This window comes from Diuraphis noxia, unplaced genomic scaffold (assembly GCF_037042655.1).
Source record: "Diuraphis noxia isolate RWA-SAM2 unplaced genomic scaffold, SU_Dnox_SAM2 contig0001, whole genome shotgun sequence".
NCBI lineage: Eukaryota > Metazoa > Arthropoda > Insecta > Hemiptera > Aphididae > Diuraphis > Diuraphis noxia.
The window spans coordinates 69395679-69414926 of NW_028301711.1; the positions used below are offsets into that span (position 1 = coordinate 69395679).

Below are 19248 nucleotides of genomic sequence, written 5' to 3' on the forward strand. Positions count from 1 at the left end.
TTCAGTGTTAACTTAAAAAACTTCTTTTAACTTTTTAGTTAAATATCACACATTGCAGTTGTACAACGCTCAATTTTTGTGAATATATTTTTAACTAATATGCTCTATTGTAGAGGTACTTACTAAAGTACTAAACAAATAAACTTTATAAGTTTAAACATTTTACAAATAATATTTAGGGAGCTATACGCATGAAAAAACGTACTTTATATCAAATGTTTAACTCTTTTTGATCAAAAAATCACAAATAATAATTGTATGAAAAGAAAAAATTGACAAAAAAAATCGAAATTCAATAACGGTCACCCATCCATTTACGTGGCATAAAACCGCCGGCTGAGCCGAAGGAAACTTGAGAGAATCCCACGACCGCCGGAGGTTGTCCTATGGTGCCAACAGTAGAGAAAAATATGTTATTTAGATTAAAACATTTGTCGTTGATAATAACATAATTTGTTTCTTTTTGTTGTTTTAACAAATTTAATTTAATTTTTAATTAATAATAAATAGCTATAAAAATCACTTAAGATGAAGAATCTCATATTAAATTTTTTCAGATTTGTTTTTAAAAGCACTGAGAATTTTCTATTTTGAATAAAAGTAGCAACTATAGACCCCAACAGGAAACCACCTGCAAACTTTTTTATTTTTAAATCGTAAAAAGGTAATACAAACCATTGAAAAATCAATACATTATAATAGTACGACACAAAGAACATAATATTATAGTAAACAGTCAGCAAACCAATAATTGCAGCTTTGGTTATCTCCAAAAAATCACGTATACTATAGGTATACTATGTAGGTCTTTTTATATTATGGTGGCCCTTTTTGTAGGCTTAAGTACGTGTTTTGTTCAACGAAATAATATTATGATAAATGATAAATGACAATTCCAACGCTTATCAAGAATAATTATTATTTAGATAAATACCCATTTTCATAGTTGCCAGGTACCTACCTAATTTAAAAGTTGCCACATGCCCGACATGGTATCAGATATCAGTGCAGGTATTTACCTGTCAAGTTATCAAACATTATTTGGCACCTATTGATTTTTAAACGTAATTACGACACATTACAGACTAACTACAGCTTCGCGTGACCTATAAAAGATTAGGTATAGTTGTGACATAATATTAAATATACGCATGCACGGCTGAATAATATTATTATTTATTCAAATGATAGACACCCGTGCTTACTAATTCTTTTAGATGCGTTTCAATGTCTAATCTAAATTTCGATGAAGACAGCCTCGCATGTTTGTGAAAAATCGGCATTACAATGTTCCGTATTGATTATCGGTTAACTATATAATGTTAGATTATTAAATATGGGGCTGCCCATGTTAATTGAAAGTGAGTGATGAATAGGTATATTATTCTTCAGATCTGCTTTAAACTTTACAAATATTGTTTTTATGCTATTAGGTAATTTATAGCTATACCAAAGATGTAACTCAAGTTACCTAATTTTTTTTATTAAACTTTGTAAATTCGTACCTAGGTAACTACTAACTGCTCAGTACTCAGTACTATTGAGTATTGGTACTATATATACTGTACACTCGTGTGTGTTCTCAAACTTTTTTCCATCACGGCACATTATTGTCGGCTGTTATCACGGCAAACTTTGAATAAATATTATCTAAATATAAATAGAATAGTTTTATGTTTTTTTTAAATCAAAATTTCAAGTTGTGGTGGCACACCCTTTGGGAAACACTGGTGTATAATGCAATACCTAAGATTTATGACGACATGTCAGTTTTAAATTAATGGTTAACAGAGGACAAAGAAAGGTACCAGCTAGTATGCTTGTATAGTTACCGTATAATAATAATCGTAATGTAATATTCAATCTATTGTTAAATACGCATGTATAGCCGTATAGGTGCCTACATTGTACTACAAAGGTACCTGTTGAAATCGAGAAGAAAATAATCGCATTTTGGTACGCTCAGTGATAAATTTATATTCATATTGAAAAGAAAAATAGACGTAATGAATGATAATTTACGACCAGTGCGCATTTTGTCTGTTTAAAAAAGCGCGCAATTGTGCTTTTAGGAGCTCGTGCGACGCCATTGGTCACATGACTATCTTCCACGCCTATCACGGTTCGTTCATACTATCGTTGACAATGAATAATTTATTGTTGTTAGTGCTCCCTCCCCCGTTTACACATACTTTTATCAAAATACTATCAACGCAATAGGTAGTATCTTGGAATATTTTGCTTTTATAATGATAATAATAATAATAATATAAACGTTTTGAATAGTTTTGATGTTTTGGTAGGTGACGAATAATAATAATATCTACGAATAAGTAATAATTGATTGGCGTTCACTTGTTTGGTTTATATTTTATTTTTTATTTTTCGTCACACAGACGCACATACACGCTCACACCGTCGCCATTTGTCTCGTCGCTCTCGTGTACCGCTATTACGGAGATCATTCGACGACGTTTGACGCTTAGAAGCTAAGTGATTGCTCACCTTTGTCTACTACATTTATAACCAACGGATAAACTTCTGCACCATGAACGATTATTCCGCCAAGGACTTAAGCGAGCCAGAAGACGGAGACATTAGAGACGATATCCCCGAAAACATCGACAAACGTGCGTTTGAAGATATGAACAATCAAGTGAGTGCTGCGTACTTTAACAACACCATTGTTTCATTGTACATCTTTATTTATATGTATACCTACTAGTGCTGCTGACCTGAAACTTGTGCTCACATCATTGTATTACCTGGTTAAAGCGTTTTAGGTATCTGTCCGTTTGATTACACAAATAAATGATAACTATTCTAACGATGGGGAATATTGCTATGGACTAGCGTCCTGCATTGCTTAGTTCACAGTCAACTAGATAATAATTATGTAGACACCACCTGAGAGGGTAACAATGCCAAGGGAGTGGCCATGGATTATTAAAATAATAAAAGACTACTAAAGGTAAAAGTTAGGCGTGGACACCAAATAACATTATGTAAACAATGGGGGATTAACTGAACATTTATGAAAACAGATAGATAGGCGTTGCATGTCCTCAGGACGTTAGACACGACTATGGGATAAGAATTCCAAGAAACGATACCCAAACTAGGAATATAGTGTCATAATAATAGATACAGTATTATCAAGCATGCAGCTGCACGGGATGTGTACTGATCTCATATGTGGGCGGGTCGCATTTCCGTCAGTTTAGATGATTATACCACATCCGTGAGAACAGTGACAAGAGCAAGTAGGCTATGGTGAGTAGAGGGTAGTACTATATAAGAGACCCCGAAACGGCCTGTATTCAGACGCGACTTGACCAGACTAGCCAGAACACCTTCACGCCAGTCTGTTCTTTAAATTAATTAAATTGAACTTAGAAAATATTCTAGCCAAACCGAATTTATTCTAGTTATTCAGAATACTTAAATATTTAAATAAATTCAGCTTTCATGTTTTAAATAAATGTATATGTTTTGTACTTTTGTCAAAATAAATAATCCAATAATTTAACTAGGAAAAATTCCACGTTGTTTAAATTAACTCAAGAGTCACCTTCCAAACAACATCCTTGACTACTGATATCTGTAGGCGACGTGATCACTACAATATTATCAGGCTATTCCATATTCCTCTGCGTGTGCTTGACTATCATGTAAGCATGTCACTGCAAACTTGTGCTAAGTTAAAAATTTGTATCTATCAAACATTCACTTGTAGTTTATGTTCTTATTTGCTAACTGTACAATGATAGACTTTAAAATAAAGAGAATTAACCATTTGAATAATGCAGATAACAATATTCTACAACTGATATTAATGTTTTTTATAAGTATTTTCGAATATTTTTTTGTATTATCATGAAATTAATAGTAAATAATTTGGTTGTGTCATTCACAAATAAAAGCATACGCTGTGTCTATATCCCCGACAGTCAGTTCTTTATTAAAGACCCAACAACCAAGATGAAAAGTGCGCATGATAACAATATAATAATGATAATGCGAAATGCGAATTACTAATTAGCAGTTTTTATAGTTTTATTGCAGCATTATTAATATAATTAAATATCAATATATCATTAACATATTATTATCATCAAACAGGTACCTAATCATATTACATTTTTGTTAATATATTTTGTAAATAATGTGTATTATTGTAAATATTGCAACGGTCAATTGGAAAATTAATTTTTGCGCATATTACTGAATGTTGTCGGGAAAATTAAATAAGTATTTTTATGTCCAGGGCGCGTTTTCAATGAAAAATTTTGGGGTGCTAAAGCCCTTCTATTTTCTTTTCATGTTATTTTATGATGAAAAAAATCAGCTTAAAATTTAAATTAACATGAACTAATTACACTTATAAATACTTATGCTAATGGTAATGAAAAGGGATATGTGAAAGCCAAAAAATATTGTGGTTTGCATGATAAACAGAGCAAAGTTTATTGGTACATTCTGTTTAGTTTAACAACTTAAGGCAAAATACCACAAATTACGAAAAAAACTCCTAAAATTAAAATGTCTATAAATAGCTTTTCCATTGTCTATAAAGTACTTTTGCAGGAAAATTGCTTTATAAAAAAAGTACTTCAATTGATACTTAAAAAAAAAATAATCATTGTAAAACCAATACATTACTTGCTTCACTCAAAATAAGAGTAGCTTGTATGGCATATAAGATTAAAATCCAAGATAAAGAAGAAAAAGATGTTAACATTAAATAGAATCATCCACTGATGACCTAGATAAATATGTTTTATGTTTCTGTGTTTAATAATATAATACATTTTTTTTTTTTTTTTTTTTTTTAAATTATTGAGTATGAACTTGCAAAGAAACAAGTCCGTATAGATATTGCTACTAAGGTAATTTTGTATTAAATTAAAATGTATTAAAAATCTACCTTGGCTACATTGGTTTAATTTATTTTAGATTAAAATGGCTCTGCAAATAGGAGATGAATTTAACTCTTTTGACCAATCTATCCGAACCAAAGGTATTTATATTAAGTGTACTCTACTTTTCTTTCTTTAAGGTTAAGTAAAAGTTGTCAAATTGTAATTATATTGATATTAATCATTTATTTTTGTAAGAAAAACAAATAATAGAAAAAAAAAACTTTGAACAAATTGTTGAAGAACTCGAAGTGAATTAAAAAATATGTAATATAAACTGACAGTGACTAAAATTTACTGGGAATATTTTTGCTAGATAAAAAAATGAAAACTGTATTTAAGCCTTTCCATAAGTAAATATAAGTAACAATTTCATTATGAACTAATTATGTTAATTTTTATAAAAAAATTCCCCTAGATTGTGTTTGCTGATGCTACGTATAAATTGATTGATAGGATGATACCAGTTATTGTTCTTTCGGTAGAAGATGAAAATGGACAAAGTGAGATCGCTTCAATAGGGTTATTAGTTAATGAACTCCACGAAACATTGAAATGGTTTTTTTAAACATTTAAAAATAATAACCCTGCTAACACTAATACTCATGTGTTATGACAGACAGAGACACTAATGAGAGAAGAGTTATAAATTACATTTTAGACTATTGACTCCCTATGCCTATGATTTTTTGAAAAAACAACTGCTACAAAAAAACACCATTGTTGAAGGTACAACAGACCAATCATGTAGCTGTGTTTTTTTAGGTCTATGAAACTCCTGTGTAAACACATTTTCAAAAAAAGTGAAGGTGACTTATCTCTCTTTGATCCATCAATTTGCGATAATTGGTGGACAAGAAATTATTATACAAAATTGCATGTTATATTTAATACATTGAGTAATGATAACAATAATTTTGTCAATAACACACAAACCAAAAAAATATTTAACATTGCACAAAAAATTCAGAAAAACATCAGTGTTTTCATCTAAAATTTCAGAAATGTTAAGTATTATGTCAAATGATTAGTTCCATAGGAAAATTGAACAGTTGAAATTAATAATTGATTGTTGGGCAAATAATAAAAAGTTGTTGATAAAATTGATGGAAGATGATAATTGTGTATTCAAAGAGAATGATTATATGACTTGTTTCAATGATAATATAATTGAAGAGGATAAGTTAATGTAGAAGATACTGAGGATCATGATGCCATCATTATACCTAGCGCTGGTGAGCTTATTGCTAATTTACCGAATGCTAATGAAGCTGTTGGTAAATATTGTATATATTATTATAGTATGTTAATAAATCTTGATTAATTTTAATTATTTCAGTGTTCAGTCAAAGAAAACATATCTCAGTTGGCATGCATTCAGTTACCCCAAATGTTAAAATTTGTGGCAGACCAAAAGGAGCTAATTTAACGACTATCAGATTACCAAAAAAACATGTTCAAACAAAATCTACACCTTTTACAAAGAAACATTACAGAATTAAGGAAAATATAATCATTGAATGGTTAACTAATAAAAATGTTATAGATCAGATCCGTAGAAACAACTACATAATTGGAAAATCCGATATAAAATGCCAACCAAACAAAATTTATTCAGAAATACTTGAGGATGATGTTAATATTAATAGTATTAAACCATATTGCACCGAAACTGCGTGGCATTTAGCAATGAAAAATCAATTTTATGCAACTCATGCTTTGAGTGGTATGATTTGAAGTGTGCAGACTTAAAAAATAATAAAGTAGGAAAATATTGGTTTTATAAAAATTGTGTGTAAGTAACTAATGTGATTAAGTATTATTGTTAATTTTTAATTTTTCAGATTTTTGAATCATTATTTCTTATATTTTATATAGTTATAAAATGATTATGATATTTTTTGTGTGTTAAAATATTAAGTTTTTTATCTTATTTTTCCTTCACTTAAATATCCCTTTCCATCACCATTTCTCATACTATACGATACTATAATAAGTATAATAGGTACTATACAATTGATTTAATATACAATTCATATAATCAATGAATATTAATAATGTAAAGTTGCAGATATTGCTACTAATATTAATATTAATTATAATTTATAATATTATCGTGTACTGGCATTATCATTATTGTATTGTTATCATGCATATTTTTTTATCATGGTTGTCGGGTATATAGACAGCAAAAAACATCCTGCAACAATTCTTATGTTGTAGGTGTCTATGGATTCAAATTCACTATTTTCAATGATTATGTTTCCATACTTGCCATAATAATGTGTATTATAAATGTAAATTATGACCTCCATAATTCTGGAAACAGTAAAATTACCCATTACAAAAAAGAATGTGAATAATATTTTTTAAGGAATGGCATATCGATTTGTCTAAATATTGTCTCAAAATAATTTAGCATCATTCAAATTTACAACAAATTTACAACATTTTTTGTTTATTTTTAAAGTCGAGTAAAAATCAAATAACAACAAAATATAATATTGATATGTCATTTCCTCAAAAATATTATTTTCTATCTTTTTTGAAATAAGTGATTTTGTTCTAAGATTACTTAAAAACATAGAAAAAATGATTCTGCGTAAATGTGTTTTGTTTTTGTTGAGCGTGAACCAGAGTTAGAAAGCAAATAGTGGGCTGACATTGTCTTAAAACATTCTAATAATAAGCAAATGTCATAACAATCAAACCTCTCTACACTTCTAGCATCCGTAATATTATTTATTCAAAACTGTTTTTTACATTCCTATCAATTACTTTTATAATCTACAATTTGATAATCTTTGACTTCTAACACACCAATAATTATATACTTACATTAATTGATGAAATGTATAATTTATTTTCTATTATAAATATATCAAGTAGGTTGGTTTTTACCTATTAGAATCATAACTTTATGTCCTTGATAAAAGACAAATAATACATTATAAAAGACTGAGTTAGGTAGGTACTATTTAGTTTTTTTTTTTTTTTGTATTACAATGTTTACCTAATAAGATATTTTTTTAGTAGACTGAACACACTTCATTTTTTTAAATTATATTTAATACAATAAGTAATATTATTAAACTGAGCATTTTAAAACATTGTAACATAACTCATCTTTTATTATCTTTATTTTTCATTGTCAATATGCAGATACATTTAAATTTAACAAACGTTTATTTGTTTTGCAGAAAAATTACCAGTATATTAAATGTTGTTCCTATTGCTTACTTAATTATTGAATTACATTTTAATGTATTGTATATTTTGTTTCAGATTCAAATTGTTCTACAAGATATGAAAGACAAATTCCAAACTATGTCTGATCAAATATTATCGAGAAATATCCTTTTTCAACTACTTACAACTTAAAAAAATAAATATTTTTATATATATATTATTTGATTGTGATTAAGGTTAACTTAATAATATTAATATTTCTTAACTGATAAATACTAGATGACATGGGTGCACGTATTGATGATTTAGAGAAGAATATTTCTGATTTGATGATCCACGCTGGTCTTGAAACTCCAGACAAATGATATTTAGAATATTATCGTATTACAAGAAATGATTAGGTCACTTAATATTTACAAGATTATATAAATTATAAACTTAGGGCCTACATAATTATTTGAAATATGATTAAAATTAAAACAAGGTAAACTTAAATGTATTAATATCTATATATTATAATAAGTGAATTCTGTTTTTTTTATATATATATATATATATTATCTAGCAGTGTTCTGCAATATTAAAACTTAAAAATGAAATAACTTGATGATAGATCCATACTCTATTCAGTTTATGAATGGCTAGTCAGACATGAAAATGCATCGAAACTATGCATTTATCTTCAATATCGGTACTGACCTCAATATCTACTCACACATCTATCTTTTTCCAGAAACTATTGGTGCAAGATCATAGCTGACTACAGCATTTAGTATGCCATTTTTAAACTAAATACACTATAGTTCAGTATCTTGTTCCACTAGTTGAATTTGTTCAACAAAAATTGACCAATATTTAACTTATTAAAGCTCAAACTGACAAGTTATTTTAATGGAATTTCACCCATCAGTTAATATTATTATTTCTTTATGTATTGAAAATAATTTACCTTATACACAGATTAATTTATTAGACTTTAAGGTAAAAAATGTTTTTTTTCATACAAAATATATTCTTACTTTCATTCAAAACACACACATTATAGTATTTAGAGATCAACATCTTAAGAGGATTTAATACTAACTTGTTTTTAAGTTTAAAACTGAGAGCATGTAAATATATGAGTAATATGTGTTATATGATGATTAAAAGATATAGCAAGCCACTTAAATGTAATCCTATCGTAGGCAAAATATAATATTTTTCACTTTTTACTAAACATATATATTTTTTGTCCATCATACCAACAACACTTATAATGCGACAAGCAAAATCTAAAATCATTTAAATTCTTTATGAAGTTTACTTGAGATTGATACTACTAATATTAATACTTTTATGATTTTTTTATTTTTTTATTATGTAATAATAATAACAATTCTTCATATTTTTAATTTTAAAATAAATTTTAAGTGGATGATTTGAGTTGAAATTTAAAAACTTGTACTATTAATATCACTAAACTTTATAATGAGCTTACTTAAATTTCAGTTTTTTTTTCTCTAACGATTCAATAAACAAAACATACTAATTTTTCATACAAAAAGTCTGTACTTAATCCTCTTAAAGTTATCAAAATATATGATAATTATAACATAATCAATCTCATTACAATAATGTGCAATAGCTAAAATCATTTAAATATTTTTTAAAGCTATAGCCTATAGGTATTATATACATTTTTTTTAAAAATAAAACTGCTATACAAATATAGTAGACAGTTTTTATTAATGTATTTACATAACATTAGGTATATGGTGTTATATAAGTATTATAGTGCAAGTTAATTGGCAGAAATGTTAGAACTACAATATTTTTAAACCATTACTTCATATTATCATATTTCTGTTATTAGAATAAAAAAGAAATATGTGAATCAACAGTCTTTATTTGAATAAACTATATGTTAAAATAGTATACTTAGCTCTTAATTTATTTATAAAAAAAAAAAAGCCATTAAAGGTATTTCTAAATAAGTATCATAGAAAAAATATAATTGTTGTGTTGTCTAATTTACATTATAATTACACAAGTAGTTAAAATTACACAATTTTATTTTGTATGCAAATAGTGTGGTTAAACATAATATGACATCATTAGAATTCTATATTATTAATGTAGTCAATAATACAGAACCTATTATTATTCCATATTACCTATAATTAAGTTTATAAAATTATAAACATAACATTTAATTTAATTCTAAGCGCATGTTTGATTTTAATACAATCAGAGTTTATAATGTTAAACTTTTTCATCCTCTTTATATATCTATTATATGTATTTGTTACAGTTGATTGCTATTACATTTATCCTTATATTGAATAAAAACCCATATTATTATACATTTTGTTTTAATAATTTTGTATTTATCAGAATATTTAATTTTTAAACCTTTACTAATTTTTTAACAAAATAATATGATTTACATTTAAAAAAATATAAATATGAAGTATTTATATATTTAATTCAAATACGTAATTAATTAATAAATAATTTTTTGTTTATTTTTTAAATATTTTCATTCCAATATTACAAACAAAATGAAACAATTTTATGGATTAATTAATAATTTAAATAGGTTTTTTTTTCTGGAATACTTTGCTAAATAGTTTGAAGATGATACATTCATTATTAATAATTACCTAGGGTGACTTCCAAATGTAGGGCCTAACTCTTCTATATTTTAGAATTTATTGATTATGTGGTTAGAAATAAAATTAAATATTAATAAACCATGATGCTAGAAGCTCATAAAAATATATAATTTATTAATTTTACTATTTTTAAATTTATTTCACAAGTTCAAATGTTACTCAAATATAAACTTCTTATGTCATGAAAGCACTGTGCTTTAACTGACGTATCTTAGGGATTCCGGTCTAAGTACCTCATTAAATATTATATATTTTAAATAACCAAAACACTTATTATGTAATTTATGTTGGGTAATTAAAATCACTTTTAAAAAACATAATGCGTTTAAATATTTATCTTGTCATATACATAATATATCACAATAAATTGAATTATTTTTACGATTGTAATGAATAGAAAATATTTCTCAATATGTATTTATGGATTACAGTAGATTTATATCAACAGTCAATTAAAATATTATTCATACAACAATATAATAATAATATAATTTTTAGATTATATTATATAACTGATAATAACCTTATCACTGACAAGTTATCAGTGTATAAGGCTGCCTACCAAACTTAATGAAAATAGTTTACTCAACTCAAATTAATTGTATACAAGACTGTTACAAAAGAAGTTAATAGTTATCGTATAATAAAACTAACTCGCCAAATTTAAAGTTGATATTAATCAAACTCAGTTTAAAAAAAATGTTAATTTCACTTTTTTAATCAGTGTGTATACCACATAAAGAGTAGTTGGTGTTTCAAACCTATGTAGAATATTATGAAACAAAAAACAGAACAGAAACATTTTAGCAATAACTATGATTACCAAAATATATATTTAAATTTACCAAAGTAAACTTAGTTTTTTCAGCAGTAAATTAAACTAATTAAGTAAGTTCTTGAGTTAATTAAATAATTAAAAATAATGCTGTGGCTAGAGACCCAGACACCGGGTGTATAATGCGTAAGTAATTCAGTGGTGTTCTCTTAAGTTTTCAGTCGAGTGGAGCAAATTTTTTAACCCGCTTCTAAAGCATATAACTAATCAAAAAAACTATTTAATTTGCTCACATTCTATTTTTTATCTCAATACAATATAACCATCTTACTTAGTGTTATTTATACAGTTATAGATAAAATAAGCATATTCATATTTCTAAAAATATCATAGATATCTAAGTAAGTATAATACCTTCCATAGTCTCAATGGAATAAATTAAGATTTTTTTGTAAAGGTTGAACAAATGAAATTATAATATTAAACCTGTCTGCCTAAATAGTAAACAGAAAACACAGAAAAAAAGTGAAAAAGAAATAGTTCCAGTGATATCTAAAAATTCACAAATAAGACTATAAAAGTAATTGTTTCGTTTTTAAAATTTTAGTTCTATTATTAATATTATCTTGTTTGTGTGATATTACAGTTATTATTATTATATCTGCCTTCAATATTCATATGGTTATATTACATTGAAATATTAATTATTTATTTTAAATTTAAACTTATACAGATTTAATTTTTTTTAATAATTGATATTGATAGGTATAAATTATTTTTATAGTGTGATCTAGGTATCCTCAATAAGTATGAAATCTGATTGTATGTTAGATGATAAGATCTTTTCAAGAACACAATTGAGTAGTTAAGAATAACAAAAACATAATTATCTTTATATATATTGTACATCAGTTAAATTTACTCCAAATACATAGATGTATTAATTAAATCCACATGATATATTACTATGATTCGTGATTTATTATTAATTTAAGTTTATTTTCCTGTATTTTTGATCCAACATATTATGGCAATTACTCCAAACCGAATGACACTGCCATACTGAACCACATTAGGTTTTCATGTTCAAATAAAATTAATATTTTGAAGTAGTGAAGTTCATATTTTTTATAAGTTTTGTACTATCTCTCTTTGATATACAAACTGTTACAATGTTGAATTGTTTAAGATTAGTTAACTATAGTTAATAATCTATTTAAATATTATATTTTATTATACCTGAGACCTAACTATTCACAACTAAATAAAATAAAAAATACCTTCATATTACACAATATTGTAAATGTATAATGTAAAGAACATTTGATAATATCTAGTAGTGACAACAAAAATAAATATGTATATTATGGTAGAATCAAGTGAAAAAATTATTTAATAAAATTTAAACATTAATTCAGTTTATTGATTTATTCTCATTTAATAACAATAAGGTGCCATCCGCACAATAATAATTTAAAATAAAAATGTGGCAAATTTTCTAAATGTCAAAATAAGATAAAATGAATTACTTTTTTTTTAAATCATTAAGTAAATTCATTTTTATTAATCATCATGCCAGAATCTACCAACTGTAATAATATTATTGTTATAATTTTAAAAAAACTGGCAAAAGCCCCTATTTAAATAATTTACTGAGAAAATTTAGCCAGACTGCCATTGGGTTTACATGGATCCTGATGCAATAAACCTATAGAATAGGCGGTATTAACCAAAATTATATCAATCAGCATGTGACAAATTGCAGACTAACAATCGCAAAATCAAAAATATTTTACTATTGGGTCTCCAACTACCTAACTGCTTTTTTTTTAAATATTATAGAATTTTGTCAAATGGTGATTCATCTTTAGTAACATTAAAAGTAAAATCATGAAGATCAAATACAATGGATTCCGCATAACCCATAACCCATTCCATATAATGGGTATCCTCATTTAAGTTAAGACCAAACTCATTTAACCACATTAAGCAAAATCCTCTGTATTGATTTACTTTTATAAAACTATTCTTGTTAAATTATTTGGACATACTAGTATCAGAGAAATTTGAGAATATTTAAATATAATGACACACAAACACATCGTATAGACTTGTAACATAATCATAACATTTTTTTATTGTTATTTTATTTTCTCTTCACTAATTAATTTGACGATTAAATACATAATTAAATAAAATAATAAGGGAAGATAAAAAAATAATAATAATACAGATTTAAAAAAATGGTATTTGATTTAGTGTAATATACATATTATATAATGTTTCAAAACAATTATTATTCAATATATAAAGAAGTACAACATATTGTGTTGCACATATAGTGGAACACAGTTTATAGCTTATCTCTCACAGCATTTAAACTGTTCTTACAGTGTTATTATATGTATTGCAATAACCTCACTCATATGAGAAACAATTATGACAATATATATAGTACATAAGAGATTCTAAACGCAATCAGCCTACAGTATATCACATAATATTATCTTTTTATAAAGCAGTCCGTTCGTCGTAAACAATCACTGCTTCATTATCAACCAATATATCTGTATCTTTGTTGTTGAGGAACTGGCTCCTGGATTTACTCATGGCAATAATTGCAGCTTCATCATTCCTCATACGATTTTTCCTTTTTTTACTGAAATTTACCTAAAAAAATTACATTTAAATAATTATTCAATATATCTAGTAAGATACCTCTTAGAAAAAACCATTAAATCAAAGATTATGTCAATACTACATCACCAATGCCTTGATTTTTAGAGTTTTAAAACATTTTGTTATAATTTAAAAAAAATAAATAAATATGAAATAGTTGTCATGAAAGGAACTCATAACGCAAAAAAAAAATTGTTTTCTGCAGATTATTTATAATATTAAATTATTGTAGTTAGAACTATTAAAAACAATTTGGTCAAGATTCAATATTAAAAAATAAATATGTTATTAAAGAACATAATGGATTATTTAGCATGGCCGTTTAACGTGGTTGGACCTGGCTTGATACAACTACCAATCATCAGGGTCAGGCGGAGGATCTGGCAAGGTGTGTGCTAAATATCAAGTAGGAACGGGAGCACAAAATTTGATATCGTTAAATTTTTTTATTGAAAATCTGAAGTCAAAATATTTCAATATATTAATATCTGTTATTGGATGCGAGATGAATGATGCTGTTTTATAGAAATATATTTAATACTTAAATTGTTATCATTAAACTCAAATTTATTATTGAAATTAATTTCCATTCATGACAATCGATGATAATTGATACCAAATTACATCGTAAAATAATATATTTAATATATTATTTTACGATATTTTTATATTTTATTTATAACAATGTTTATATTTTTACACATATTACAAGCCACTAGACATATCAAGGTATTTCCTGTGGTCGAGAATAATAAAAATAGAATTATAGTAATATGTTTAGTGTGGAATGATAAATATAGTTCCTTATGCGAGCCCAGATTCACTACTTTATAACTAGGTCTATAGTTTTATTTTTATATTACGATTATTCGGTTATATTACAATTGAAATTCAATTGAAAATGTCTTCTGAGTAACTACGCATATACTATGGAGCATCGGAAGACGGATCTATACTTATAATTTATGTCCTGAAGCAGTGAAGCCTAAAATAAAATAAGGTTATTTTCTTATAGAATTGATTTAACATTTAACAATAAATCATAAAACATTGTTAGCATTATTATTGTATAATTTTTTTCTTTAAATTGTATTATTTTCTTTTTCTTTAATATACACAAATGTGCATACTTAAGGTTTTACTATTTGAGAATATAACTATAAACTATAATTGCATCTAAATTTAACTAGAAAAATTTTGTTTTTCGGAGGCGCAAATTTTTATTTTGTCAGGAGTGTTGATATTGAACAGCCTGGACCTGCCTATCTTACACATGTTTAAGTTGATTATGTTTATATGCAATGATTTATTTAACTAGAAATTTTATTTTAGATGTTAGATTTATACATTTTCATAATCGGCTTGCATCTCATCCCAATCCTTTAATTAAAGCTCTATCAGCAAATACTATTCCGGGAAATCCTCCAAGGCGTTTAAAACGCAACTGGTGTAGAGATATGCTAACTTAATATTATAAAAACAGTACAGATTGTGTATTATATACATAAAGAATAAAAAAAGATTATACATAAATTTGTGAGTAAATACAAAATGAGTATTAGAATTTCAGCAAAACATATTTTAGTTTTTTGTAAATATTAAAAATACTGATGTGACTGCTGAGATTCCAGAGGTGTATGTAACAAAAATTACTATTATAAAAATGTTACACATTTAAAATAAACTTAACTTTCAAGACAAATTCTGCTTCTACTAACATCTTAAATGCATGAAAATATTAAAAACATTTCACATGCATAAGACAAAAATTCAAAAGTATACTTAAAAGATGAGTAAATTGTTGTGTGAAGCGAGCAAATTTTAAACATGTAAGAATGGCAATTCCAGTAAACTCAAGCCCAATGACATTGACATTACGTATTACTATTACATTTCTCATTACTAAATGTTAAGAGCTAAAAAGTTAAACCTATATAATTTTTCTTAGAACTAAAAATTCTTTTAAATTAAAAAATCTTATTTGTTTTAAGCTCCTCTAAAACATTAAAATATATAATTTAAGTTAAATCAATAAATATGAAATAATAAAAAATAAACTTGAAAAAATATATACAGCCTAGCTTACAACTATTTAAAATGTACAAAACTTATTGTATGTTAACTGCACATTTGTATTATATTAATTACAAAATACCTTAGCATAAAGCTCTGATAAGTTGTCAGATGTTGAGAATGGCCGTTTCTTGTTTCTCACATGTGTTGGAAGACTTCTTGTTCGCAGTGTTATAGATTTTCCATCACATGTATGGCAATTTTCCAAAACTAAATAAAATGTAATTTAAATAACAATTATTTAGAGATTGATTATGATAAAAATAAGAAGTCTATTTTCAATATTACGTAAATAAAGAACAATATATCTGGAGAATTTTATAATTTTAAATTATATTTAATTAAGTCATATCATCCAAAAACACTCAAATCCAGTATAAAGGGATAAAATTTATTATATGCTGTGTGGAATATTTTTGGATGATAAAAAAAATGGTACACTTATAAGTTACAAGTGAATAACACAAAATTAAAAGTGAACTGCTTGATTTTAATTTATTATGTTACGCACTTGTCAATACTCTATAAGATAAATCAAATAGAGTGAATGTCCACTTATTCAAATGTAATATATAATTAATAATCATACATCCAATATTTGATAAAAGAAAAGGTCAAAGAAGCTAAACTAATACATTTTTATTACTTTTTTTTTTTTTAATATAGCAAGTTAAAAACATTTCAGTTTAACAAATAATACTTACTGCTGCTGGAAGTAAATTGATGAGGATTAAATTCAGAGATCTGAGGTAAAGCGTTTGGCAAATGGCAAGGGTCATTTTGGGTCTCATTGTCAATATAATGCAAATTAGGTACGTCAAATGTTTCATTGCTAATAAATTCTTTTATTTCACGAATACAAGGATCCTGAAAAAAATACATTCATAATTTTGTTATTCTAAATCCATCAATAAAACATACAAATGACTGAAGTTGTTTTGCTGGTGGTACGGAAGCTGAACGTGGTACTGTATTTGTACTTATAGGTTCATCTCCTTGATCATTGAAAAACCAATGATCGGGAGAACCTTCTCTTTCAGGAAACAACTCAACTATACGGTTACTATATATAAAACTTCCCGTTTTGGGGTCTAGGAATACAGTGGAGTAACTGAAAATAAAATATTTGATTAGTACTTATGTTAATATTTGGCAATTATTTATAGAATTAAATTTGCATTAAACATTATTATTATAATTAATCATAGTGTATTGGCTATTCTCTATATGTTCATAATTAGTGCAAAAATAACTTTACAGGTTGAAAGTCGTTATTTGAATTTTATTGAGTACATTTTAATTTAATTAACTAAAAATAATAGTGGCATAAAATGTCTTGCTAAAATGAAAAAAATATAATTGTAGATTTAAACTTTTAAATGATTATGTTAGCATTCAGCATCAATTTAAATAATTTGCATTCTTTTCTCGTGGATCAAAATGATAAATGTAATAAATAATGCAGTGAATATTTTTTAGTCAAATCATATATTAATTTGTTTTAGCAAAATAATATTATAATTTATAATAAGAAGATAAATTATTAACTATTTATTTGAAATAGTTTACACAAATAAATATTGATTTATTTATGTTTTATATATTAAAAGCTTAAACTATTAAACGTTTTTTTTAACTTCTATTTTTAATACATATAATCTATAAATAAATTTTACAATAAGCATATTTAAGGAGTTACATATATTAGCATGGTTGTCATGATGAAGTAATCATCCAGCATTTTACTGATTAGAGAATTAGAGCAGCGCCGGATAGAGACTTTTCGGCCCACCGAGATTTTAAATTTCTACCGGCCCTCAACAAAGTATCGGCCAATTGGAAAAACATTTTTTATGATCACTCTTTTAGTATGTGTGCTTTAAATAATTGTTTCTATAAAGCACATTTACAAATTACCTATTCATCCAATATTCATCACTCATGAGTCATGGCCTAAGTATGAGTAGTATGACGATTTTTAATCAATTTTTTATAACTATAAGTTTAAAATTTTATTTTACTTTATATATATAATATATTTATATAATTATATGACGTATATTGTATATAGATAAAATACATTATATTATTATTTTAAATTATTCTAGTTTATGTCAGTGTTTGATATAACACTGATCTTGAATTTTTACGCAGCCCACCGAGATTTTCTAGGTAGCTCGCCGGTTCAATCCGGGCTTGAATTAGAGTTATTTCAGGTCACGGTTCCAATTTCGTTTTAACCTTCTAGGTGGATTTCCAGGAATGAATTCAGAGTTTAGAGCAAGGATTAGAGGGTTAGAGTGGTTTGTAAGATGGGCACAGAAAAGTGTATAAGAATTTTTGGCTTCTTCTTGAACAGTGAGTATTTTTAAGTCTGAATGTAAGGTGTAGTTTGAAACATATAGAAGAGCATGTGTAATCATATATAACGAGGTTGATTGGAATGTTTGAATTTTATAGATATTGGATTTTTTTGCTGATTCCCATAGTTGGATACCGTATAACCTAATTGGTTTGAGGGGGATTTTATACAGTAGCAGTTTTTTATGAGTATTAAGGTTAATTTTTGATTGTTTTCCTATAAGTGGAAAGAGTGCTCTTCGTTAGGTATTTAGTATGAGTCGTTTTTTTTTTAATATGTGTGGTCCAGATAAGTCTTTTATCTTGTGTCATACCCAAATATTTAACGTTAGAGGAAGAAGGAATGACTTTATTATTTAAGTAGACTGGGGGTACTGTGCTTTTTTTGAGAGTGAAGTTAATGTAAGATGATTTTTCACTATTTATTTTGATTCTCCATTTGGAGTACCAGTCTGCTAGTAAATTTAAATGAATTTATAAATGTTGGCTGGCAAGAAACTATTAAATAATTTTAAAATGTACGTTAAAGATACGGTTATACGGTTAGAAATTTGTATATAACTTAATGCTAGAATAAAAATTAACACATATAACT

At 26.2% G+C, this 19248-nt stretch overlaps 3 protein-coding genes across 10 annotated transcripts in view; 2 read left to right on the top strand and 1 right to left on the bottom strand.

The window, feature by feature from the left end:
* Window positions 1-2175: 2175 nt before the first annotated feature.
* LOC107169052 (uncharacterized) lies at window positions 2176-10453 on the top strand. 3 transcript variants are annotated; one of them, XM_015518666.2, is made up of 4 exons: window positions 2176-2333; window positions 2397-2656; window positions 8205-8271; window positions 8385-10453. In XM_015518666.2, the coding sequence occupies exons 2-4, from the start codon at window positions 2549-2551 to the stop codon at window positions 8471-8473; spliced, it is 264 nt and encodes an 87-aa protein (XP_015374152.1). In that variant the 5' UTR covers window positions 2176-2333; window positions 2397-2548; the 3' UTR covers window positions 8474-10453. The 3 variants fall into 3 exon arrangements, with proteins under 3 accessions (XP_015374152.1, XP_015374153.1, XP_089071899.1); XM_015518667.2 differs by having other exon boundaries at window positions 2182-2299; XM_089215773.1 differs by having other exon boundaries at window positions 2269-2656.
* LOC149061464 (uncharacterized) lies at window positions 2667-8185 on the top strand. Of its 3 annotated transcripts, none has more exons than XM_089215766.1 (3): window positions 2667-4889; window positions 4957-6196; window positions 6259-8185. In XM_089215766.1, the coding sequence occupies exon 3, from the start codon at window positions 6291-6293 to the stop codon at window positions 6654-6656; it is 366 nt and encodes a 121-aa protein (XP_089071892.1). In that variant the 5' UTR covers window positions 2667-4889; window positions 4957-6196; window positions 6259-6290; the 3' UTR covers window positions 6657-8185. The 3 variants fall into 3 exon arrangements, with proteins under 3 accessions (XP_089071892.1, XP_089071893.1, XP_089071887.1); XM_089215767.1 differs by having other exon boundaries at window positions 4957-6154; XM_089215761.1 differs by having other exon boundaries at window positions 4957-8185.
* A 3193-nt stretch (window positions 10454-13646) lies between the features above and the next one.
* LOC107169053 (uncharacterized) overlaps window positions 13647-19248 on the bottom strand; it is a 40323-nt gene continuing 34721 nt past the window's right edge. For all 4 annotated transcript variants that reach the window (XM_089215739.1, XM_089215742.1, XM_089215745.1 and 1 more), the window contains exons 5-8: window positions 17214-17403; window positions 16997-17159; window positions 16375-16502; window positions 13647-14210 (exon numbers count right to left, since the gene is read on the bottom strand). In XM_089215739.1, the coding sequence (XP_089071865.1) occupies window positions 14052-14210; window positions 16375-16502; window positions 16997-17159; window positions 17214-17403 (640 nt within the window). In that variant the 3' untranslated portion in view covers window positions 13647-14051. The remainder of the gene's footprint in view (window positions 14211-16374; window positions 16503-16996; window positions 17160-17213; window positions 17404-19248) is intronic.